This window comes from Amphibalanus amphitrite, unplaced genomic scaffold (assembly GCF_019059575.1).
Source record: "Amphibalanus amphitrite isolate SeventyFive unplaced genomic scaffold, NRLGWU_Aamphi_draft 000050F_arrow, whole genome shotgun sequence".
NCBI lineage: Eukaryota > Metazoa > Arthropoda > Thecostraca > Balanomorpha > Balanidae > Amphibalanus > Amphibalanus amphitrite.
Window position 1 is genome coordinate 1306188 of NW_024881546.1, and position 25167 is coordinate 1331354.

Consider the following 25167-nt stretch of genomic DNA (forward strand, 5'->3'; position numbering starts at 1 on the left):
CCTTGTCGTTGCTTGGTTGTAAGGATTCTAATTTGAATTAGTTAATTCGGTTTAGAATTAATTAGATTCTAATTCGGGGGTACATAGTGCCTACTCTTCTTTGTTTCCAAGTAGGTAATAGGATATTTTGCGCCACAAATGAACGGCATGCGCCAGAAACGCAGCCAAATCTTACGATTGCGACTACGAAATTCATTATTTTGGCGTCAGAGCCTGAAGCGAAAAATACAAGCATATTTATTTCAAAAAGACTTCAGGCTTGTCGAACGGTGTTATGAGAATTTTGATAACAGTACTGCATAAGTTTTTCAGTGATGCCGCAAAAGTGTTGTATCTATCTTCTTTTATTGTGCAGTCGGCGGGACCGATTCAAAATTGAGTTGTTGCTACTAAAATAGCAGCATATGGCGTCAGATGATGAGCAGGAAAAATAGTTGCGTAAATTTAGACATAAACCACCCCCAAACCATGAATATCTTTTGAAGGCACTATAGACGACCATTAACTAACTAGATGTGATGAAGATCAAATGTAAGGAATACGCTCATTTTACAAAATTACATGCAAGTACCAAAAAGTGATGTAAGTACTTATATTCAACGGTCATTTTCAGTGCTCCCCGCTAACGTGACTTCAAGTTGAGATATTTGCGGCAAGGTACCGAATTGAGCAAAATGGTTTTAATTTACATTATAACTTGTTGTGTTTTGTCAGAAAATGGTCCTAATTCAGATTTTGTGGAAAAAGGTCATTATCTCCCTTTAAGGGCTGAAGTAAACGGCGTTAAAAATACTTTTTCCTTCGCACTGTTACATTTTCATATTGAATCGTCATCGCTTTACGAGTCATCAACAGATGTTTATCGCGTTATCACTATCGAAGTCGCAATTCTCCTAGTCATAGGATCCTAGTTTCAATCCAATCCTAGTTATAGGAGTCATTGTTATCGAAGGCCGGTTAACCCTCGCCGGCCGAGGGGGGGGGCGGGTGCCGCCCCCCCTCATAGGTTTTTTTTTTTCGCAATAGCTCCGAACACGCTGGTGATAGAGAGCTGAAACTTGGCATACCTGACCTTTGATCCAAGCCGGATCTTTTGACACCAACCGCATTTTTGGGTCAGGTCAGGTCACTGACCTATGACGTCATAAGTGAACCTCTGCACGGTCTTCAGATATCGCAACTTTGCAACGCCCTCACTGCCAGAGGAGATGTCACAGTGAAATGATACTTGCAGGATCTAGTATCCATTATGAGTCCCACAACTTGTATATCTCGGATTTTTTCTAAAAGTCATATGAGGTCAGGTCATTTTCGTGACATCACCATTATAAGTCAACGGGGAAAAATGAAAACTGCTATTCTGACGCCGGGAACGATCTCCAACTATCTCAAGCACACAGAATCGTGATTTGATGCACTCCTTGCAAGGTTAGATGCGTCACTTTTGCAATGTTGACCTTGCGTGACGTCATTTATGACGTCATCAAGGTCATATTAGTTTTTCGCCAATAACTCTTGATCAAATTGAGCTAGCGAGCCGGGAAAGCCACCAATGGACTCAGGAAGGCCTGCCGAATCGAATGATATGCAACATGACCTCTTTCGACCAACTTCGTGACCTGGGGGTGCTGACCTGACCTTGACCTGAGGTCAACACCCCAAGTTGACCTGACCCGGACAAAAAGTATATCATTCGACGCACCTGAGCGAGGCGAGCACGATGCTGCCAAAATCGGCGCTCTGCGGCCGTTTTTTTTTGCGAAGTTATTCACCAAAAATTGAACCGTACCTTGGGGCACTTGACCTGACCTCAGAGGTCACCAGTTGACCTAGGACCTTAAAATCGGGTACCAATCTCTGTGTCTCGTAACGGCGCACACGCTCGTTTTTTCCGCGACGCGCTAGCTCCACCAGGGGCGAAACGGCGAGGGGGGGGGGGGTCGTACCCGCCCCCCCCCCCTCGGCCGGCGCGTATGTAGAAAACCAATAGGTCCGGCGAGGGTTAAAGATGTCAATTGTCCATCATTGGTTCGAAATCGCCCCAGTAATTACCGAGTTACTGAAATGGGAACAAATTTGGCACCTCTTCTTTTTGTATTTTGCTCGTGCATTAGGGGTCACTCACATAGATCAAGGGTATCCGACCTTTGGTAGAAGGGATGCAGCTACCCTATAAAAATTACCGCAAGACAATCGCTCAAGCCGCTGCTGAGATATGGGCCTCTCAAAATCATTACTTTTGCAAAACTGTTTGAACACCCTTGACTTCTTACGTGGCACGTGCCACGACGGCCACTGAGATGTATCAAAACTCAAAAGTAGTCAATTACGGGGAAGAAGGGATGGGGCTGCCCAGCAAAAAAAAGACCGCAGGCCAATCGGTTCAGCGGTTGCTGAGATATAAGCCTCTCAAAAGCGTTACAGGCCGGGCCGGGCCGGGCCGCTCATACTGAGATTTTCCCGTTATATTCACCAGTAAAACGCCTTTTGGGCGAAGAACGAGCGAGCGAGATAGTGAGCCCTGCACGTGTAGAAGGGCGAGAGGGTACTTCCAACAGGCTTGTGCAAAGCACCCTTCTAACCGGTCGCTAGCGGTGTACCAAATTTGAACGCAATCGGCCCAGCCGTTCCTGTGATCTGGAAGCGGCATTCTGCACGTGCGCACGTGCAAACGGGGTCCAAAATGACTTTTGCACGGCACCCTACTAACCGGTCCCCAATCGTGTACCAGATTTGAGCGCAATCGGCCCAGCCGTTCTCGAGATCTGGAAACGCCCCCTGCACGTGCGCACGTGCAGTAGCACCCTAACCGCAACACATGGGAATGCGTGCCTACCTGTATGCCAAGTTTCAGCGAAATCGCCCCAGTAATTACCGAGTTACTGAAATGGGAACAATTTTGGCACCTCTTATTGTTGTATTTTGCACGTGCAGTGAATTTGCACTCACATAGATCAAGAGTATCCGACCTTTGGTAGAAGGGATGCAGCTACCCTATAAAAATGACCGCAAGACAATCGCTCAAGCCGCTGCTGAGATATGGCCCTCTCAAAATCATTACTTTTGCAAAACTGCTTGAACACCCTTGACTTTTCACGTGGCACGTGCCACGGCGGTCACTGAGATGTATCAAAAGTAGTCAATTACGGGGTAGAAGGGATGGGGCTACCCAGCAAAAAAGACCGCAGGCCAATCGGTCCAGCGGTTGCTGAGATATAAGCCTTAGCCTCTCAAAAGCGTTACAGGCCGGGCCTGGCCGGGCCGGGCCGCTCATACTGAGATTTTTCCGTTATATTGAAAAGACTTCACTTCGCTCGCTGCGCTCGCTCGCTCGTAAAAACTAGACTTCGCTTCGCTCGCTGCGCTCGCTCGCTCGTAACAACACTATTCTATACGATTATTTACTTTACGAACGTAACGTTACGATCTTTTGTCGAACGATCTTTTACAACATACGATCTTTATCTTACGATCATTTTCCTACGATCTTTTTTGTACGATCCATTGCTTTACGATCTTTTGCTTACGATCCTTGGTCGTACGATCTTTTGCGACATACGATAATTGTCTTACGATCATTTTCCTACGATCTTTTTCATACGATCAATTGCTTTACGATCATTTGCTTACGATCTTTTTGCCGTACGATCTTTTACAACATACGATCTTTATCTTACGATCATTTTCGTACGATCTTTTGCATACGATCAATTGCTTTACGATCTTTTGCTTACGATCTTTTTACCGTACGATCTTTTACAACATACGATCTTTATCTTACGATCATTTTCGTACGATCTTTTTCCATACGATCTTTTGTCTTACGATCTTTTGTCACGTAATCGCCGGAAGGTTAGCAAATATTGCGCAACCGGACAAGATTTGAGATTCTGGTGAACAGCGGTATTTCCCCAATCTAGCAATGCCATCTGAATGTTGGCATTGCATACACGGTATTTCACATCGTCCGTTTAAAACGGCATGGCACACAGGCCGACACTCGATCATACGAACTTCAGTTGCGGCTATACAGGGTGTAACGAAATTATCCGGACATCTATTTTTTCGCCATATCTGCTCGCAAAGTTTCTTTTTTAATGTTAGAAGCTGGAAAGTTGGATGAATGCATACCTCTGATAGCTGCTCTCAACTCAGCAGTGACCCTGACCTTGCGAAATGACTCTTGCTCTGAGTAAGAGTCGAGTCGCCGACGGGTTCATTTGATAGTTTTCGTTTAAGGCAATGGAGAGAAGGGAGTTCAGTCTCTCGTTTCGTAGTAAGGCTACGTGTTGGTGGCATGGTGGCATGAGCCAGAAGCTGGTCTGTCAGCAGCTGGACATCAGCAGCAGCCAGTAGCACATCTGCCTGAGACGTAATAAGCTTGGACTTGGTGGCAGACTCAGCCCGGCGTCGATCGCGAAGGGCGCCCTTTGCCAAGTGGTGAGGAGAGTTGTCAGGATAGCGACAAGGAAACGGCACCAATTAATCCGCAAACTGACTCGAATTCTTACCAAGGCAGATAATAAGAGGTCCCACATCATGATTCACCGTTACCCGCCCTTTAGCTTGGTTTTACTGCTCTTCAAAGTGAAAAAGCCAATGAAATTGACGGGAAAACAACCAGTCCACCACGTTTGGCCTCAGGCCAGGGCGTGTCCACTGGTCGAAGGAAGACATGAATGAGCTGGCCTGGTCAGATGGGAAGCTGTTCGAGCTGCGATGTCCGTTGAACCGTCAAATCGGCCATGTGTGGGCTGCCAGCAGCTCAAACATGCCGGCCGTCGCCGGCGTCAAACATCCGGCCAAAATTCAGACCTGGAGCATGTTCAGCTGCTGTGCAATATTCAAGCTGTTCATGACGCCACAGAAAACCACTATCAGTGACGAGTATTACCGGTGCAACATCATGGCTAGCGATTGGTTGGAGCCACTGAACCAGACGGCACAGGAGGGCTCGGTTTCTGAACGCGTACTGATGCCTGATTCAAGTCGCGCAGTCTTCATGCGGGGCGGCGCACCACCTTCAAGTCCCTAGCAGTATGAGACGTGATGCCGAAAGGACCTATTGTTCTTCTGGGCTAACGGGCTATGGCTTGGAAATAGTTCCCATCCCAATTCCATCGATATCTTATGGACTATTGTCCAGCAGGAGATGAATGAGGGGACACCCGCCACCAGCGCCGCCCAGCTGTGGGCACAGGTTAGTAAGGCGCTGCTCTACATGAAACCCACTGTGCTGGAAAACCCAGTGGCTGGAATGCTCCAGAAATTTGTACCTGCGCTCTTATGAAAGGTGGCTACATAATCATTCAAAAGGGAAAATATCAGATTGTCTTGCTTCTTAATTACAGCGCGACGAAAGGTGTCCGGATAATTTCGTTACACCCTGTAGATATCGATCATTCACTGACTGACCCTCTTGGGAATGTTCGGAGTACTTTCTGAGGTAAACATGCCAGCGAACTTGAAAACACCTGACAAAACTTCTGAAAAATTCGATGATTCGCCTGCATGGTGATTTCCTCTGATGAGCTGAACTAATATTGTGTGAAAAAGTCGTGAAAATCGTCAGGTGGTGGAGTTCACTGACCGGCCACGAGCCTCCGGTGAGGAAGATCCACACGCAGAAGGGCAGCAGCAGAATGACGCTGCAGCAGATACAAAGCCAGTGGCAGCAGCTGTTCTGGAAGAAGGGCATGTTGGCGATGGCCCGGTCGTCGGTCTGCGTTAGCCTCAGGGTGACCGCCGGCCCTCGCGACTTGACGTCCTTGTCATAGCTGAAATGCACCGTCCGGCGGACACATTAGCATGAGTGGCGTGTCACAACGTGTTGGAAGTGAGTTATCGGCAAACTTGAGCGCAAACATATGATTCATATGCCATTTTCGCAAGCCGGTCGGTGCGAGTTTGGCACCTAGTGTGAAGCGGATATTTGGGTACATATGGGAGCGTTTTGCAGCCGCGTGCGAGAAGAATACCAGAGTAGCGCTTGCATCTGAGGCTGCCACCTAATGCCTTCAGTAAATGCTCTAGGGACGAGGACAGGATGATATTTGATGAAAAGGTTAAACACGGGCACGCCTCATCAAAATAGACAAGACATGCCAGTTAGACAATTTCAAATAATCAAATGAAGTAGGTACACAGCGCGGTGAGAAGGGCCGGCCGGCCGTCTCACTGTTACCTGGGCTCGCCGCGGTAGTCGGACAGCGCGGTGAGAAGGGCCGGCCGGCCGTCCCAGTTGGACAGCGCGGTGAACAGTTACCTGGGCTCGCCGCGGTAGTCGGCCAGACACCTGTCCACCATGGACATGCTCTGGCGGTCCTGTTCCACCGTCAGCTGCAGGCTCTCGAACATGTCGCGCATCAGCTGGCGCGCCTTCTTACTGAAAAACACAGAAAGTCGTGGGACACTTTAGGGCTAGCAGCCGCAAATAACGGTGGACGAGCGAGCTAGCATTCCAATCGCTCGCAGGTCCTAGGATTATCAACAGTCAGTTGCAACTAGTTAACAGTTACCACGAGCTGGCTGCATAGAAAATCAGATCGGACAGTGCAAGTCTGACGAAATGGACGGCACATTTGTAACCCACTACATCATAAACCACAACTGGGATAATTTGTCTTCTCTAAGCAGGGGCGTCGCCACGGATTTTTGAGTGGGGGGGGGGGTCGGGTTTCTAGTCTTCACCCGATGGGTAGGGTTTTTTTTGCCACACTTCCCAGTTTTGTGCGTGCGTATGTGTGTGTGTGCGTGTGTAACAAATCGGCGCGCAGCGCCGCCAAATTTGGTATAACCTTTTAGGTAGGTATACCTACCTACATCACTTGCGTAAAAATTATCACTGGTCACTTAAGGTCAGGTCGCCATGTCAAGTTCAGTTATACGGTATACCTCTATAAAAACTTTCCCCTCTCGCCATTCTTGTAGCTTTTCTTCCATAACTTCGAAATTTGGTACACTGTATAGGTACCTAATGTATGGGGTTATACGTGTCAGCAATTCATGATTCTAACTGAGGATTTACATCTATGATCTGAAGGCAGGTCAAATACGTGACCTCATCATTAGAAAATAATGAGAAATTAGAAAAAGCACGAATGCCTACTGCTTTGAAAAAGTTCGTCAGAAACGCAAAATATTTTTGGAGCCATGACAAATCAGCTCATCATTGCCAGGGACAGGGTGCAACTTATGGCGAATGATGACTCGAAAGGTCATTAGTGGAAATGTCCATCGATGGCCACCAGCATTTTTTTCTACAACTTTTGACGAAGACGCGGTAGAGCGATGACAGCACCTGGAAGGTGTTCACTGTTCAGCTCAACAACACGGATCCATTCATATGCAGCAGGAGGTCCTTTTTCGATCAGGACATAACGTTGACCTGAGGTCGTTTTAACGTTAATTCTGAATGGTCAAATTTTAACTCATGTGACGCGTCTCAAAGAGATCAAGACGGTGGTGACAAGACAACATATGTACATACCATACAAATTCACGGAATCGAAAGTTATTGCAAAGCAGATGTTTCGGCAGAATCTGTCCAGTTAGCTGTTTGCCTTCTTATGGGCCAAACATAGACCTGAGATGAAATCTAACGCGAAGCTAGCGAAAGAGCGTTAAAAGAGCTATCGAATAGTTTTCTGCTTCACTGTAGCCCTTCTATTGGCGGTTTCCCAGTCGCTAACGTATAACGTATACTAAACTAACGCTGAGGCATGCTTTCGACCCCTGATCGATCTACAGGTTTGCGGAAAAAAGAGCATAGGGTGAAGTCGTATAAGAGTACGCACTTAGTGGATTTCTTGCTCTCATTTGTTTAATATTTGAAGGAAAGAAATCGCAAATAGGGAATATTAAAGTTCATTGAATTAGCCATCAACCCATGGGGCAACAATCCTTCAGCGTAAATGGAAGTGGTCTAAAACTGACATTTTCTGAACCGTTGCACTTGCGTACTCTTACCATATGGGGTGTGTAAGAGTACGCACGCCAGGCGGGTGGAGTACGCAAGCATATGAAAACACACCTATGCAGCTTGCACTGTCCAAATGCTTAACTTCAAACTCAGAAGGCATTTAAGTTAATTCTAGTATCCAAAAAGAAAAACAAAATAAATCTTTCAAGTCTATAAATCAGGAAATAATCATGTCGCGTGTTTCTTAAAAAAAAATGCACAATCAAAAAGGAGAATAGCTCGTATTTGGAAGAATTTCGGGTACGCATCTGCATCACAGTGCTCCATTGATGATATACCTACAAAACAATCGTCATTGAGCGATAGATTAATAATTCTATATTTCTGTATATTCGATTTAATGTATAATTCTGCGTACTCTTACCCTCCTGAACAGTGCGTCCTCTTACCGTACATCAATTCGCGCACAAAACAACCCCGAAACGTTGTGCAAAACTTCGCAAACAGAATATTGCACTGTACAGTATTTCCCCAGATACCCTCACAAGTTTCCCACAACAATCACGGAAATGTACCTTATCTCAACTGCCAAGTATCAAAATTATTGTACCATATCATAATAATATCATAACGCTCGAAAATAATATTCATCGCCTTAAACTCAACAGCGTCGCCGCTCAACGCCCACGTTCCGTTGGTGACATGCACGCACTGGCGGCTTCATGTCACTTCATGAACTCGACAAACCCGCGTTGCTAAGCAACCGAAACAGCTGATGCGTACTCTTATCGCCCGCGTACTCTTACCCGCCCTTACCCTACTGCCCGTGACGAGAGAAAGCCGATGATACCCATTTACAAGTTTTCGGGTCATCTCAGGACTCAGGTCATCGCCAATAAGTAGAGAAACTCGGGACCTGCTGGAACTTAACGAATGTAAGTTGTGATGGTTTTTCGAGGTTCTGATTACGAATGTTATCTTAGTTTTGAACGAAGATGATGACTCCATGCATTTGGGGTAGATCAGGTCAGGTCAGATCGACCAGTACCTAATAGTGGATGACCACCACCGATTGCTTCCTAGCATGTTATATGAATAAGCAACACAACTACTTCTTAAATGTTCAGATGGGCGCTAAGTTCAAAATCAGCTCCAAAAACTACCCTATCAATTAAAAGCACGTTATGAAAAAGTGAACTCGGGTCATCTTTATTTGAATCAGGGATATCGATTTATTTTAAGTAGGTGATTAACTCGAGCGCACCGGAAGTTTTGTTGCAATCGGCTCCTTTTTGCGCGACTTCTTTGCGAAAGCCCGAGACGGTTCCATCTGACTCCCTTTCCCCTACATGTGCACTGTACAGCTAGTTGTGACGGTAGCCATGGGGCTGAGGCTAGTTTGTAGTTTTGTAGTTAGGTACTGATCCGACGAATCGACTGCGACCATTTTTTTAAAACGATCAGACGAACGCTCGGGGCAGTTTTGGCGCGTCCAATCCTTTGAGGGATAAAAAGGTACTAGGATGGGGGCTACTTAAAAACATTGTTGTGCTGGTGTTCCCCGCCCACAGCTAATTGAACTTTAGGTAATTGGCTAATTGGCTTTAGGGAGCTCTTGAAGCGATTTTGAATCTGATGTATTTGTTGGTGTTGCTGACGCCTGCTTCACTGACATAAAAGCTAAAAAAGCATACTCAGCATCGCAAAAAGTGGGGGGTCGACACCCCCAGTTTTCAAGAGTGGGGGGGTCACGACCCCCCGACCCCCCCGTCGGCGACGCCCCTGTCTCTAAGCATTTTATCGCGACCATTCACAGTAGGTGCTGTCCCAACTTTATGAACGAACAAACACATCGAGACGTCAAAAGTCACCCGGTTAGAGGTGAAGTTTCACCCGGAGAGGTAGATTCGCCCACCTGGAGAGGTGGATTCTCGAACACACAGAGGTAGATTCGCCTACCTGGAGAGGTAGAGCGCCCCGCCGACCGGTTCGCTCATGGCGTCTCGCCACCAGCTGCGGTCCTCCGGCAGCACTCGGTCCAGGAAGAGCTGCACGTGCGCGAACCCCGGTGGTGTGCTCTCCTGGCGCGAGGCCTCCAGCGTGGGGAATCGCAGCAGAACGGGCATCTGCGGCACCCACACCCGGCCGACCGGTCACACCCAGGGTGAGGTCACACGGTCACACCCAGGGCGACGTCACACGGTAAATCAGAGGTCACACCCAGGGCGAGGTCACACGGTCACACCGGGGCCGAGGTCACACGGTCACACCCAGGGCGAGGTCACACGGTCACACCCAGGGCGAGGTCACACGGTCACACCCAGGGCGAGGTCACAGGTCTAAGTAGCTTCGGTGAATTGTGACCAGACTTCCGACTGGAGTTATGGAATTGAATTCAGGAGAGGAAACGTCACGATTTATGGATAATTGCGGGAATAAAGTTATATCGAATGATTTGTCACAGGAGTTCCTTGGCTATAAAGAAACTACTATGAAAATGATAACGATGAAGAAAAAGATGCAAATTAAGCATTGTAACTGTCACCAGTGATACAAACTGTCTCTGACAGAAAGCACTAAGCAAAGAGCTCAACAAAACTCATCGATCCATATCTTAATTACCTACTCGCTCTATTTCTAGCTAATTGACGAGACTAGGTCCTCCGACGGTGCCCTACCCGCCGCGCTCTCACCTCTGTGAGGCTGACGGAGCGTCATACACTCACCTCTGTGAGACCGCCTGTCGCTCTCACCTGTGTGAGGCCGCCTGTCGCTCTCACCTCTGTGAGACCGCCTGTCGCTCTCACCTGTGTGAGGCCGCCTGTCGCTATCACCTCTGTGATGCTGACTAACGCTCTCACCTCTGTGAGGCCGCCTGTCGCTCTCACCTGTGTGAGGCCGCCTGTGGCTCTCACCTCTGTGAGGCCGCCTGTCGCTCTCACCTGTGTGAGGCTGACGGAGCGCCGCAGTGTCGCTGTCTCTCCGTCCGGGTCCGTTCTAAGACCTCCCGAGCCATCGCTGACGCCGTTCTCTCCCGGAGGCCCCAGCTGTCCCGGCGGCAGGCCGCCGACAGCGGCAGCGGCGCCGGCGCAGTCCGTCCCCAGACTGGTGCACCGGAACCGCCCGGTGGCGACAGCTTTAGCTCCGGCGCCGGCAGTCCTGTCCCCTGCCCCGTCTCCGCCGTCTGCAGACCCGTCTCTGGCAGCCGTGTCTCTGCCGTCTCCGCCACCGACAGTCCCGTCTCCGCCACCGACAGCCCCATCTCCGCCGCCGTCAGCCGTGTCTCCAGTCCTGTCTCCGCCACCGACAGCCCCGCCTACAGCCTTGGTCACCCCTCCCCCAGGCGTGTCTCCAGTACTGTCTCCGCCGCCGGCATCCCCGCCTCCAGCCTTGGTCACCCCTCGGCCCCCGCTCCGCTCGGCCGCGGGCAGTGAAGGTGAGCTGGTGAGCGGACATACGCTGAGCGCCGTATCCGGCCGGGCCGTGAACGAGTGCAGCTCCAGACCGGCCTCCGAGCCGGCCGCAGCCTCGGCCGGCGGCGTGCCGGGCGACCAGCGGCGCGCCAGCGACGATCCCGACGCGGCGCGTGCGCCCGTGAAGGGCGACAGCGTCAGGTAGGGCGGCACGCCGTCGAGCATGTATCGCGGCAGCTCGCGGCCACCGGCCGTGGTGGGCGCCATCGGCACCTGCCGGCACACGAGGCACATGATCGGTACACGGCGGATACGGCAGCTCGTACACGACAGACTGAGACAGGCACATGATCGGCACACGGCGGATACGGCAGCTCGTACACGACAGACAGACACAGGCACATGATCGGCACACGGCGGATACGGCAGCTCGTACACGACACCGACTGCAGAGACAAACACAGCGCCGGGGAAGGCAGTATAACCAACACGGCACACCTCATACGCGGCACTGCGGCAGGAAGTACCTACCGACCACTGACACAAGACAGACAATGCATCAGCCATCTAGTGCATCACTCACGCTTCTTAATGTCAAAGTGATGGGCACATAATGACCCAAAAGTTGACGCGTCTTTCAACCTCAGCAAACAAAATTAAAGAGGCCTAACACCACGCCATTATCAGTGAAGTCGATCCCCGTGTGACGCCAAATATCGCTACCGCTACATCCTCTGGCATCCTCCCAGCCAACCGGTCAGCAGTATCACAGAGCACGGTCAGCGGGGTCACAGCACAGGTCAGAGGGGTGACAGCACACGGTCAGCGGGGTCACAACACACGGTCAGCGGGGTCACAGCACACGGTCAGCGGGGATGGAGCACAGGTCAGAATGGTCACAGCACAGATCAAGAGGGGTCACAGCACAGGTCAGCGGGGTCACAGAGCACGGTCAGCAGGGTCACAGCCCTCGGTCGGCGGGGTCACAACACAGTCAGCGGGGTCACAGCACAGGTCAGAATGGTCACAACACTCGGTCAGCGGGGTCACAGCACAGGTCAGCGGGGTCACAGAGCACGGTCAGCAGGGTCACAGCAGTCAGCACACGGTCAGAAGGGTCACAGCACAGGTCAGCGGGGCGACAGCACACAGTCAGCGGGGTCACAGCACACAGTCAGTGCGGTCACAGCACAGGTCAGCGGGGGGACAGCAGTCAGCACACCCGTCCAGTGCTCTCGGCCGCACCTGTAGCACCACCATGAAGTCGGCGTCGGCGCCCAGCACTGGCTCGGTGAAGCGGTACTCCTGCAGCGAGTCCTCGGCCTCTGGGCGCGCGTTCAGCGACTTGCCCAGCCGCGAGCTCAGGCTGCCGACCATCTCCAGCGTGACGTCACAGCGGATAAACAGCTGGCGCAGCCGGCTCTCGATCTCGGCCTTGATTTGCGGCGAGCAGGGCGACTTCTTGGCCTGCGGCAGGCGCGGGACATGGCGCCGGTTAGGCCGACGTGCAATGTTAATGCGCATACTTTTCCGCAGAATGGTGTCATGTCGAAACAATGACTCATAGAACTCTTAAGTCTCATGGTTCGTCTATACCAGCATCTGCATGTTATGCCATTGTCACAATTTTTATATCGTCGAATTTGTTATCGCTGACTATTCCGTTTCCAATCTACTCTCTGATGAGAGTGCAGTTATATTAAATTATCTTCTTTGTTTGCTACTTTCCCGATAGTTTATCGCATTCTGCCCAATCACCATAATCTACAGAGGCGCTCCAAGGGAGACTTCTCGGTAGCAAACACTCTGCAGTCTTATAAAATCTGCAATTCAAATTCGGGCTTTTTAGAAGCGACACAGATGCTAGTGCAGGTGTTAGCACCAGCATCCAAACCAGCAATATTTTAGCATATGGCGCGCGCATCACACATGAACTACGACACAGCATTCGCACGCTGAATACACAAAGAAGCCTAGCGTTGACTGACAGATGCAACTGGCAAATGCAGGCGCCATAACGATTTGTGTCAAATTTTCCGCCCTGTTACATCGGCAGCATACAATAACGTCGATGCACATCCATGTGCTACAGTTGGGGTGCTGCTGCACGTGCGCACGTGCAGGGGTCGAATAGCGGCATTTGCAGGGTGCCACTTCCAGATCTCGAGAACGGCTTGGCCGATTGTACTTAACTTTAATTGAAACTTGTACTTAACGCCTCAAACCACCCGAATCACTGAGTAACACATATGACTGACGGCGATCGACCGAATTTTGGCCAGATTTAACGTCTATACACGGTATTAAATCCAAGATAATATCAGATACCTCCATCAACATAACACGCCTTTGTAGAACAACATGTGATATACAATAAAGTCATGTCCATGTCGGTACGCTCACCCAGGACTTCCTGTCCATTCCGATGTTGATGGCGTCGACTGCCCTCATGACGTCCGAGCGGCGGTGCCGGGAGCGCAGGTGACAGCACCATTGCACCGCGCTGCCGAAGTTGTTGACCACAGTACGCAGGACGAGGAACTGAAGCGCACAGCAAACACCGGGAGACGGCCAGAGGTTAGGCTGGGTGAGGGCACACAGCGCTCGGTCTACAGAGCTAGACTACGACACTGACGACACTCGTTACAGTCATTGTAAGGGTCGGGTTGGAGATGAGAAACAAGCTAAGTTTGACACGGTTAGTTCATTCGTTCATCCTTTGAACCATTCTAACATTCATTCGATCAAGTTCGTTCGTTCGTTCGTTCGTTCGTTCGTTATCACGGGGTTTGCTTAAAGCAGTGGTCGGCAGGTCACTCGGGGTTGTGCCCCCTTTTTAGGCGCCAGGCAGGGCCATTACCCCCACCTACCAGACCCCATTGCTGTCACAACCAAGTTTACTGAGATTCCATACCTTTCTGGAACTCTTTGGGTATTTCTGCATTTCCAATGCATCAAATTTAAAACATGACACTTCCTCCACAAAGCATTTAGTATATCCCATTTAACCCTCGTACATATAGGGGCGCGGGTGGTTTTTCGTTAAAAACTCACGTAAAAGCCGTTGGATCACGACCAAATTGTACCCTCGAGCCAATCATTTTTTTCTTAACCCGCGCCCCGTTGGGCTCTGCCGAGCAACGCGCCCGGTTGGGGGGGGGGCCATTTTGGCCCCCCCCCCCTAAGATCTCGAGAACCACGCAACATAGCGACAAGCGGTAAACGGCGTTGGATAGCCCCAACGGGGAACTACCTTGTGACCCAATTTTATTGACCTAGGTCAAACCGATGACGTCACAGGTCAGGTCAAAGGTCCAATTTTCACCGTTTACAGGCACTTCAAGAAATGCGTTGTAAAATCGAGTAAAATGCATTTCATTGAAAATCATCGATGGGGAAATGTTCTTCAAACACATATTTTGCTATTTGAGGTCACTGATACCAGGTCAGGTCACAGAGGTCAGGTCACGGGGGGGTCACAATATGAAAGTGTCGTGTGATACATGTTTTATGGTCCATTTTACATGACAAATGCGATTATATGGGTCAGGCAGCCTTTGGGGCCAGCTTAGATCACGTTTTGGTCAAGGTCAGGTCAAGGTCAGGTCAAGGTCAGGTCAAATTAGGTCAAATTTCAAAGTTAATATTTTTGCATAAAATGGGTATCGAATCGATGCAGCTCGTCACGGGGAGTTCAATGGTGGTCTTTGTTTTGCCGTACGTGGTCTAGAATTGCTAAAAATTGAGTTCAAAAATTTGACGTCATCATTTTTGAACAGTTTTTTCGCTATAACTTGGCCAAAAAACGAGATATCGATCTGAAATTTGGTATGTATATAGAAGAGCGCTGGGACTACCACATATATTCCGGTTTTTTCGAAATTCGAAAAATTTTCGGATTTTTTCAAAGTTTTTCTAAAAAAAATCAATTTTTTGAATTTTTTTTGGTCAAAAACCAAAAATTTTGAAAATCCGAGATAGCAGTTTTGTAGCGCCGCTTTTTGTCTACTAGACCATATAAAGAACTTTGAAATTGCTTGATAACTGTAGATTTGGTGAGCGTTTCAAGATTGCATGTTTTTTGCCCATTTTTGCTCGAACATGACCTCAGTTTGACCTCAATAACTCCTGACCTAAGGTGACCTAAGACTTGAAATTTGGTGTGAAGGTGTCAAATTGATGCCCGGGAAGGTACTGAAAATTTGGCGGCGCTGCGCGCCGCCGTTTTCTTGCTATTCAGGAAAAACCACAGGGGGGGGCCAAAATGGCCCCCCCCAACGGGGCGAGGGTTAACCTGCCCGGGAATTCCTGAGGCCAGTTTTACCAACAGAAAAATAGCCGCATGCCGGAGTTTTTGCCTAAAAACCGCTTCACATACGTAAGCGCGATGAGCATGTAAGTGGATAGGGTTTTACCGTTAAAGTTTACGTTTACGTAATCATTGGCTTCACATACGGAGCGTAAGCGCGATGAGCATGGAAGTGGATAGGGCTTTACCGTTTACGCTCCGTATGTGAAGCGGTCTTAAGGCGAAAAATTCCGGCAGGCAGCTATTTTTCTGTCGGTAAAACTGGCCTCTGGACTAATGATCATTGGCTTATGAGCTTTTTCTGGAGGTCATCTTGAGCCATAAAATCTCACTTCAAGAAGTTATAGCGGGTCCCGATTTTCTCGAAACTTGTCTTTGACCTCCGGAATGAGACGAAATGACCAAGGACCTTAAAAATGGGCAGCAGCGGCTTCCTATAGTCACGGGTAATACGCTCGTTTTTTATGCACAGCTCCATCTCAGAGTCCGAGAGGCCGCGGGGGTCCGATCGACTCCTCCCCCTTACGTTAGCGGCTGTTGAAACGCCAACAGATGGGCGACGGTTAAAAATTGCAGCTTTGTACGACTGTACGGAACCGCGGTGGGATGGTGAGGCGAGCAGCTACGTGAAAATTGATATCTTATCAATGTGTGCTGTGCCTGGGCTAATCTTTGAACCCTGGGATGCAACAGTCACGATGGTTCCATCAATGGAGCCCCTAACTCTAAAAAGATAGGTTTTCTCAGAATCCCTCATTACCCCCACCGAAAGGGCTCCATTACCCCCAAAGGGGGCATGCCCCACCATTTGCCGACCCCTGGCTTAAAGCCTTGTTATCACCCTGATACATTCATTCCATGCACATTGCACACACTCTGCTTTCCTCCCCAGTACCCGTCCAAAGCGCGGCTCTGCCAGGAGAGCCACACGCCTCATACCAGGGGCGACGCGCCGGGGCACGGTGTCGGGTGTCCCTCTTACCATGAGCACGATCACGCAGACGGTAGCCCAGCCGTGAAACACGCAGATGAATGTGGTTCGGCAGTACTCCTGCCGCAGCCTGCTCCCGTCGGTCTCCCGTTCACCTGCTAGGGGGGGGGCGAATTTTGAGCTCTTGAATAATTATATGAATTTAACCATTATATGAAGGTACTATCTATTTATTTACCAAGACCGCCAACTGCATAAACATTGATAGGCGAAATATCTTTTCTGCAGCAGTAGCAGCGGAACACGGGACTGCCGACTTTTGGTCCTATTCTTTCCATGCTACGCACATAGGGCTAATGTTAAAATGCCAAAATCTGCCCCGGTGCCCTCCCCATTCCGCCGCCTATTTTCTGCAGATCTATTTCCAATTCATGACCGCTAAGACGAGTGATGATAGGTTATGCCCACCCTGCCAGTATAATCCGACACCCTTGTGTACCCACCGGGCAGCCCGGCCGCGCCGCCGGCCGTTGGCGGAGGGGTGGGCCGGGGCGTCAGAGCAGCGGGCGGCGCCTGTGATGAGGTGACGGTCTCCGTGCCCGCCAGGCTGGTCTCCAGCGCCGTGTCAGCAGCGGTAGCTGGTTCCGTGGTCGGCCCGGGGCCCGCCCGGTACTCAGTCGCCGTGCTGGGGGCCGCGGTCAGAGCGGTGCCCCTGGCGCGGCCGTCAGAGGGGGAGGCCGTGGTCCCACCTGTAGATGGACCCGGTACTGCAGACGACCTCCCGGTGGCTGGTTTTGTTTTCGGCGTCTGATGTTCAGGCACGTCTGTTTCAGATGAGGTCCGCGTCTGTTGCGGTCGAGGTTTCCGGGTCCGTAGAAGCACCGACACTCGTAGACCAAGGATAGTGTCTTTTTCAGACGGTGTAGCACTCTCAGAAAGCCAAGTGCCTGTAACGAACCCAATGATATTCGAAGTAGTCCTAAATCCACTGATAAATTGCGGTATTTAAGCCCAGGTAGGGGAGAACGGGGAGAGTTGTATCATGTCCAAGTTGTATCAGGGCGAATTGTGCCAAACTTATCCAATAGATGGGGCTCGTGACACGACCAGCCGACGAGGTTTTCCGGGCGCCATCTTTCCCTGTTCTGTCGTGTGGCTGGGTGGACGCGTCTCGAGGTGAGAGCCGATTTTATGTTTTTTTAATGTCATTCTAAAAAAAAAGTTGCAAGAAAATGTGTGTTTTGGGCATTTAGATGTGCACGAATTTGAAAGATATCCGTAGCGGTGGTGAGGGTAGGTTCTAAGGCTGCGTGAGTGAAAATGGATTTCTCCAGCTGTCCACTGTTTTTGAGCACGAGGATGTTTTTTCCAAGGTGGCGGCGAGGTACATGTTGTATCAGAGCCGGGTGGGGTATGTTGTAACATGTATGTATGTAGGTATGTATGGGTATGTTGCTTTTGATCGCGAAAGCTAAGCCCTGGCTCGCGTTTGTAGGTAGCTAGTCAATATTTGTTCCATTTCGGCACAATGTGTTGGCTTCTTTGCTCTTAACGGGCCACTTTTGCGTCTAGTCTGTTTATTTTTCGTTCGCTTCGACGTTTCGATCGGATTGACCTAAGTTTGGTCTAATAAAAGTGAAGCCTTTGAGCATATAGGGGAGAGCGGGGCCAGTTGAACCACTTTTTATATATTGACATGCACAGCGAGATCTAGTAGTCATATCGAAAAATGCACAATGCCATGAAAAAATATGCTCTTTTGGCTTTATTTTAAGATATGTAAAATTATGTTTCAAACATATTTTGCTGCCAAACGCATGCTTATAAAACAGCTCTACGCCCGTTTCAAATGACCCCGATGCGAGGGTCAATTGAACCAGCCCATGGGGTCAATTGCACCTATCCTTAACAATGGGATGTTTTCCTCTTTAAGGCCACTTTTTAAAGGAGATATTTTGTCCGGTTTACTTTTCCAAATGCTGCATTCAATAGGTCATTGGAAAGCTAAAAGTGCAAAGTTTCTCATAATAGGTGACATAAAGTACATAGACTATGGTAAAATGGGCGGATGAGAAAAATGAGAAATATCTCAGGCTATAGTGTGCTTTCAAGCAAAAGGCTGGAGAAAAAGGGGTCAAAAATTGAGCTCTATTAAACTACTATTTCAGTTTAAAAGCTCATTTCAAAGGTGGACTATTTCCTTTAATGTTACAGCCCCTGAACAATAACCATTGCAAAGGCCACCGGGGTCCATTGAAACGGCCTGTGGCCCTGTTTCAACTGACCCTCAGAGAAGCGTTTCAATTGACCCCATCCGCTCCCGCCATCTCGCACGCGCCGTAAAGCACATGTCAAACGAGCTGGAGGGACGGCATCATGCTGAATGAAGGGCCAAATAAGGTGTTATTCCGGAGCCAGGAGTTCTTCTTTCAGCAAACAAAGGTTTATGAGATATCACAAAATATTCATAAAAACGATTTCTCCCAAACGCCCCTTAAAAACACAAAAACAAGTGTCAAATCAAAATTGCCGTCCGCTTGCCGCCCAAACGCCGTTGACAAAGGAAGTGGTCGAGCGCGGATGCGCAGTGGTGTCGGCAACGCCATATGTTGCATACTGTTGAAAATAAAGCCATGTTTCATCTGACCCCCCGTGTTTCAACTGGCCCCGCTCTCCCCTACATTGTATTAACCCTATTTAATGTTGTTGTTATGTTCAAAACCAGTAGCAAGCACAATCCCTGAAACGTGAAATAGTGATACAAATTACCCCACCATGTGATACAACTCACCCAAGCCATGGGGCAAGTTGTATCAAAAACATTGTTCTATTCGGCAGACCGTAGAAGAAAAACTGGTAGAGGTAGCGGAAAAGTTACTTTGCACAAAAAAGCCGAAGAATCAAGGAAGGAGATAGTATGGAAATAATGAGTTTACCACGGATAGTTACGAGGTTATGGGTCTCGGAGTAAAAACTGATACAACCCACCCCACTCTCCCCTATATCTTAGTGAAAAAAATGCTACCTTCGTTTCATATACTAATTAACAAACATCACTTCTTGATTCGATGCATCACCCAGCCACATCGCCCTTGCACTATTCAGCGGCAAAAGCTACTCAGCTCCACTGCACATAATTACGACCCACTCTTCAACATCAGGGTCAGCCAAGCGAGGCTGCGCCCATTGGCCGCAGGCCAGCGCGCGTCCAAATGGTCCGACCGTTCCGGAGCGTAAGTACACATACCACGACTGTTCCTGCAGCGAGGCACGACTGGCACCGAGCGCGGCCAGACGCGCATCTGTATGAGCCATTGTAACGACACCAGTGATCGCAACACGCACACACTTCTTGACGCCTCTTTGTAACTAACAACAAAACCAAAAACGATAAAATGGCCCATTATTTGGGAGTCGTGCACACGGCATACCGAAGGGCCAATTGACTTGGCTTGGTAGGCGATACTAAGGTCTGAGGGAGAATAATAACTCCGCTCCGGCTCATGTGTTATCTGCGGGCAAACCTCACGTTAGTGGGCACTCCGTCCGTCCTAAGAAATCCCCGGATGGAGATTTACTGGCGTCGCCGGGGCAGAGCCCTCCCCTACCTCCGTCCGCGCGGAGTCGAAAACAGCGGGGAATCACTGGCTACCTGGCGGTGTCGCGCGCGGCCGGATCCAGCGCTCGAGCCGATATCGCAGATCGCGGGCGCCGGCTAACCGGTCCCCGGCACAGAACCCTACAGGGTGTCCCAGAATTACCCGGACATTTATTTTCTGGCTAAAAGTACGATTGCGCTCGATTCTAATGATATACAAGCATCATACTTTTATAAGATATACCTTAGCTATCGAGCTTGGGGACTGTGTGCTTTTGGTGACCGGTAACGACTCGAGTCAAGTATTATCCAGAGTCAAGTAAGAGTAGTCCTTTTCCGTTTTCAGCTTAAGCCACTAATAGGGAACCATGGTGAATCAACTCCCGTTTTCAACTTTGTAAACGGACTTTCGGCATGGTTTTTGCTGGAGAGCTTCAGCAGCTCATCTGCAAGCAGTTAGGATTGAGCAAAGCGCAATTATCTCAGCCAACGAAGCCAGAGAGAGCAAGAGATAAACCTGATTGACAAGCTTGGGCTCGGCCAAAAAGGGCCATGCACCAGTTGTCATACGGGTGGTTGCTTGTCATGGACAACAAACGTCACTGATCTAGCTAAAAACTAGCTAAACGATAGATCAGGATTATCTAAAGAACATCAGTCTACTTTACACCACTATCTTCGCCAAATTTTGGAATTTGGGGTCCCTCGCCTGAAAAATATGCGAAAACTACGGGAAAAGCAGCGAAAATCACTACAATTCATCCCCAAAATATAACATATACAACAAAAAAATTATATTGAAGCACACTTTGTGGTCTAACGAAGGTATTCTGTCATTTGAACCGCCCGAAAAAGGCGTGTGTGAACGTCAGATGGCTACAACGCCCCAACAGCAGAGACGGCCAGGCACCCGTCGAAAATCAAATTGTGAGACATTTTGAGCCACCGTGCACTCATTGGGCTTGATATGATGGCCCAGACAGCCGTTAGCACAAAGTACTACTGCGGTAATATTCTACCAGTAAAAAAACTGGATACCGTAAACCAAATGGCCATGAACGGGTTTGTTTTGGAAACCAAATCTGTTGGAAGCCAAAGATCCCGCCATGTTCAGACATGGAGCTTCTCCACTTCAGATGTAAAAAACGCGGCAAAAGTGGTGTAGGCAGCAATTTTTGTTTTGGGGGATAATGCCTTATGACCTGGGAACACTTTGATGTTAAGTTTATCTTATATGATCGTATTATCCTCCGGCAACAGGTCAAAGAAAACAGGCCTTCACCCAGTTTCGGGAGAGCCGTAAAACAACTGAGACCAGCAATGGCTGGCATTTTCAATCATTGTCGGCTGATCTTGTAACAAGCATATCTATTGCATGTGCTATTTCACAGCCACCCTAGTTGACTATATATGACAATAAAAAGAAAAAAGCGCAATCATGTTTGCCTTATTTTATACGCTAATTAACAATGTCCGGGTAATTCTGGGACACCCTGTATTAGCATGCGTTCCAGAACGGTCTCTGGACGAGGAACAGTGACGGTGCAGTATCTCAGCTACGCATATCACCGAGCGCGGCATTTGCATAATGTTCTGCTTTACTTACAATGCTTAGTTGTCTGGATATCTTTTATGAAAGGGGTTAAGAAGTAACAATTTTAGCACGCAACAGTAATTGAACGAATTGATCCAGGAACGGGATAAACTTACTGCCCTGTGCGTGCAAGTGCGTAAGGTAATTATGACACATGAACAAATTATCCCTCGTACGCTAACGAGGTAGCTACCTCGTGAGCACACCATACTAAAGTACCATACTACTCTGAGTGTACACATCTATTCGGGTGAAAAAGACGAAATACGTATAAACTGCAAACAATGCGGCGTGGTGGACAGCAGTGGTGCACTCACCTTCCGGCTGTTCCTCAATCACCGTCTGGTTGCGCCGCCGTGTCTTCCGTGTCTGCTTGGCCACCACATGGAACTGCAGCTCCTGCTCGCCCTCCTCCGAGCCCAGGTGCTCCACGAGCTCCGGCCGCTGCGTGGTCTCGCCGAGACCGGAGCCGGCCTCGGCACCCTCCTCCTTCCACGGCCCGCTCCACGCGGACGGCAGCTCCACCCACAGCAGCGGTTCATCGCGATCCTCCGCGTCGATGGCGGCAGTCTCTGGCGGCCCCGAGCCCTCCGTCGGCGGCGGGGTCGGCTCGCCGCTGCCCGGTTCCCCGGCCGCGCCCAACGGCATCGCCGCCGCCGGAGGGCTGAGGACTGGACTCAGTAGGACAGCGGCCAGCAGCGGCACGACAGCCATCTCCGCGGGCGCCATGGTGCTGAGCAGCGACCGTGTGCATCCCTGGCCGACTCCAGCTGCGACCCACAGGACCCCGAGCCGGGAATTCCGACCGGCCGGCGGTCCTGCCCCGATATGGCAGGTGACGCGTCAGTCCGGCCGATCGACAGACGCCTCAATGTCCAGCCGAGGGCGCGCCAGGGTCGCTGTGCTCCCGGGGCCGGCGCCTGGAAACAGAGGGGTCACGAAACTATTTCAAATGAATCATTTAAGTGCGCTATCAGAACAGCAGTGCATTCTTTAGCCCGCACCCCGTAGGGCTATCGGCGGACCCTACCTACCACCCGTAGAGGGGGAGGGGGCGTTTCGGCACCCATCCCCCAAGATCTCGGAAATTTAACGTCCGATTTTCAAAATTCAAGCGGCGTTGGATAGCCCCAACGGGGAACTACCTTGTGCCCCAATTTCATTGACCTCAGTACAGACGATGACGTCATAGGTCAGGTCAAAGGTCGCATTTTCACCGTTCATACGAAAAACATCATCTCACGCAATTCAAGAAGTGTGTTGTGAAATCGAGTAAATTGATATCAGGTATGTTATTGAAAATCAACGATGAAGAATTCTCCATCAAACACATATTTTGCTATCTAAGGTCACTGATACCAAGTCAGGTCACAGAGGTCAGGTCACTGAGTCACACTATGCAAGTGTCGTATGATACATGTTTTATGGTCCATCGTACATTACAAATGCGCTTATGTGGGTCGGGCAACCTTTGGGACCAGTTGAGGGTATGTTCTGGTGAAGGTCAGGTCAAGTTCAGGTCAAATTAGTCCAAATTTCAAAGTTGATATTTTTGCATACAATGGGGATCGATCGAGAGACTGATACAGCTCGTCACGGGGAGTCTAGTGGTGGTCTTTGTTTTGCGCTACATGGTCTAGAATTTAAAAAAAAAGTTTGATAATTTGACGTCATTTTTGAAGTTGTTTTACGCAGGGGCGTAGCCAGGGGGAGCACGCGGGGGCCATGCCCCCCTGAAGACTAAAAATAAAATAGCATTTAATACAAAATAAATATAAACAACAACAGCTGCACCACACTCCCAAAAAAAGTCGGCCAAATCCGAGGAGTTTTACTTTTTGGAGGGGATACGACACTAGGCCGCGACCCGTGGCCCATCCCTGAGCAAAATCCTGGCTACGTGCCTATCGCCATAACTTGGCCAAAAAAGAGATACCTATCGATCTGAAATTTGGTATGCGGATAGAAGACAATGGGTACCTACTATCATATTCCGTTTTTTTTCGAAATTCGAAAAACTTTGGGGATTCGTTGGCTATTGTATAAAAAATACTTTTTTATTTTTGGGGTCAAAATAAAAAAGCAAAAATCCGATATAGCCATTGTATAGCCCTATCAATTCTACACCTTTTAGGTCTCGAACATTTTTCTGTAGCTTAAAAGTTGTAGGCCTGACAGCTCTTCTCGCGAAACCTTTTTTTGTCGAAAATGGCAGAACATGACGTCATTCTGACGTCATTTGTGGCCAGCCTGTAATAGCCTTTGGAATTATTTTTTGTCATAATGTGTAAAATTGATGCCCGGAGGGGTCCTGAAAGTTTGTAGGCGATATCTGCAGCCGTTTAGGAGATATCTACGGAAAAGGACAGGGGGGGGGGAGCGATTTCACGACCATTTTCCGTTAGGTTTAGATATCTGAGCATGAGCCTCATGAGGTCAACAGCCTAGTCTCCAAAGCATCAAATAGAAAATATTTCCGTAATGACTCTTGAATGATGCCACAGCGCTTTTTTAGTTTGCAGGGGCAAAGATGACAATAAAATGTCATCTTCTAAATTAGGCCCTAACCAACACACGAATGCAGACACCGACACCAAAACCATGGATCAGGATCAGGATGAAAGAACCAAGGAAAGAACCTTCATCCATGGAATGGATGAAAAAGGTTCTCCAATTCATCCATGCCGAAACTATTCGGAACGAAGTTATTGTCGTATGCTATTTGCTAATAAATAAATGTCTTGCTCATTTCCATTCATTTTTTCTACGAGTAGGAGTAGGATATTGCTGGCCCCCGAAATCACCCATTCAATCGTGGCCTCCTCCGGGCTCCGGTAGGTAGGTAACACAACACGCGCATGACATGAGCTCAAATTGAAATGCTTTAGTTCATACGGAACACAACGACAGTCGAAATACGTTTATGTAAAACAAGCCCGAGTACCTACCTATTGACAGACCCGTACCGTCGAACACAACCACCAGCTTCGACAGGACCTCTGTATAGTTGGCACAACACTACCCGGCTGCAACTGCGTTAGCACCGCCACCATGCATCTGCGCGGCACGCTTGTGCGAAGTCACGCATCACTTCACTCCACACCACAGCGGCCACGGAATGCACCTCTCCGCCTGGCGGCCGGGCGCCGTCTGGCGGCGGCGGGCAGGCGCTCTCTCGCCTGACGTGAGACCGCAGAGGCGCCGGGGAACGCGGAGGACACAGGACGGGCCGCCGCGCCGGCCGACCGCCGCAGGAGGTGGGGAGGGGGAGGGGGAGCGCAGGCGGCCGCGCGAGGAGCGCGCCGGGGATTCCCGGGTCTCAGGTGAGCGGTCGCACTGCGCAGGGGCACACGACGGCGAGAGACGGGCGGGCGGAGCGGGACGGTCGCCGCCAGCCGGTT

General features: G+C 49.5%; 1 protein-coding gene across 2 annotated transcripts in view; it reads right to left on the reverse strand.

The window, feature by feature from the left end:
• Window positions 1-24916, reverse strand: part of LOC122377780 — a 45417-nt gene extending 20501 nt beyond the window's left edge. The window contains exons 1-10 of one of the 2 annotated variants that reach the window (XM_043358193.1): window positions 24715-24916; window positions 22084-22686; window positions 17078-17521; window positions 16626-16732; window positions 13738-13875; window positions 12580-12801; window positions 10864-11607; window positions 9881-10047; window positions 6266-6385; window positions 5591-5777 (exon numbers count right to left, since the gene is read on the reverse strand). In XM_043358193.1, the coding sequence (XP_043214128.1) occupies window positions 5591-5777; window positions 6266-6385; window positions 9881-10047; window positions 10864-11607; window positions 12580-12801; window positions 13738-13875; window positions 16626-16732; window positions 17078-17521; window positions 22084-22495 (2541 nt within the window). In that variant the 5' untranslated portion in view covers window positions 22496-22686; window positions 24715-24916. The remainder of the gene's footprint in view (window positions 1-5590; window positions 5778-6265; window positions 6386-9880; window positions 10048-10863; window positions 11608-12579; window positions 12802-13737; window positions 13876-16625; window positions 16733-17077; window positions 17522-22083; window positions 22687-24714) is intronic. The other variant, XM_043358194.1, reaches the window with a different exon arrangement.
• Window positions 24917-25167: the final 251 nt, after the last annotated feature.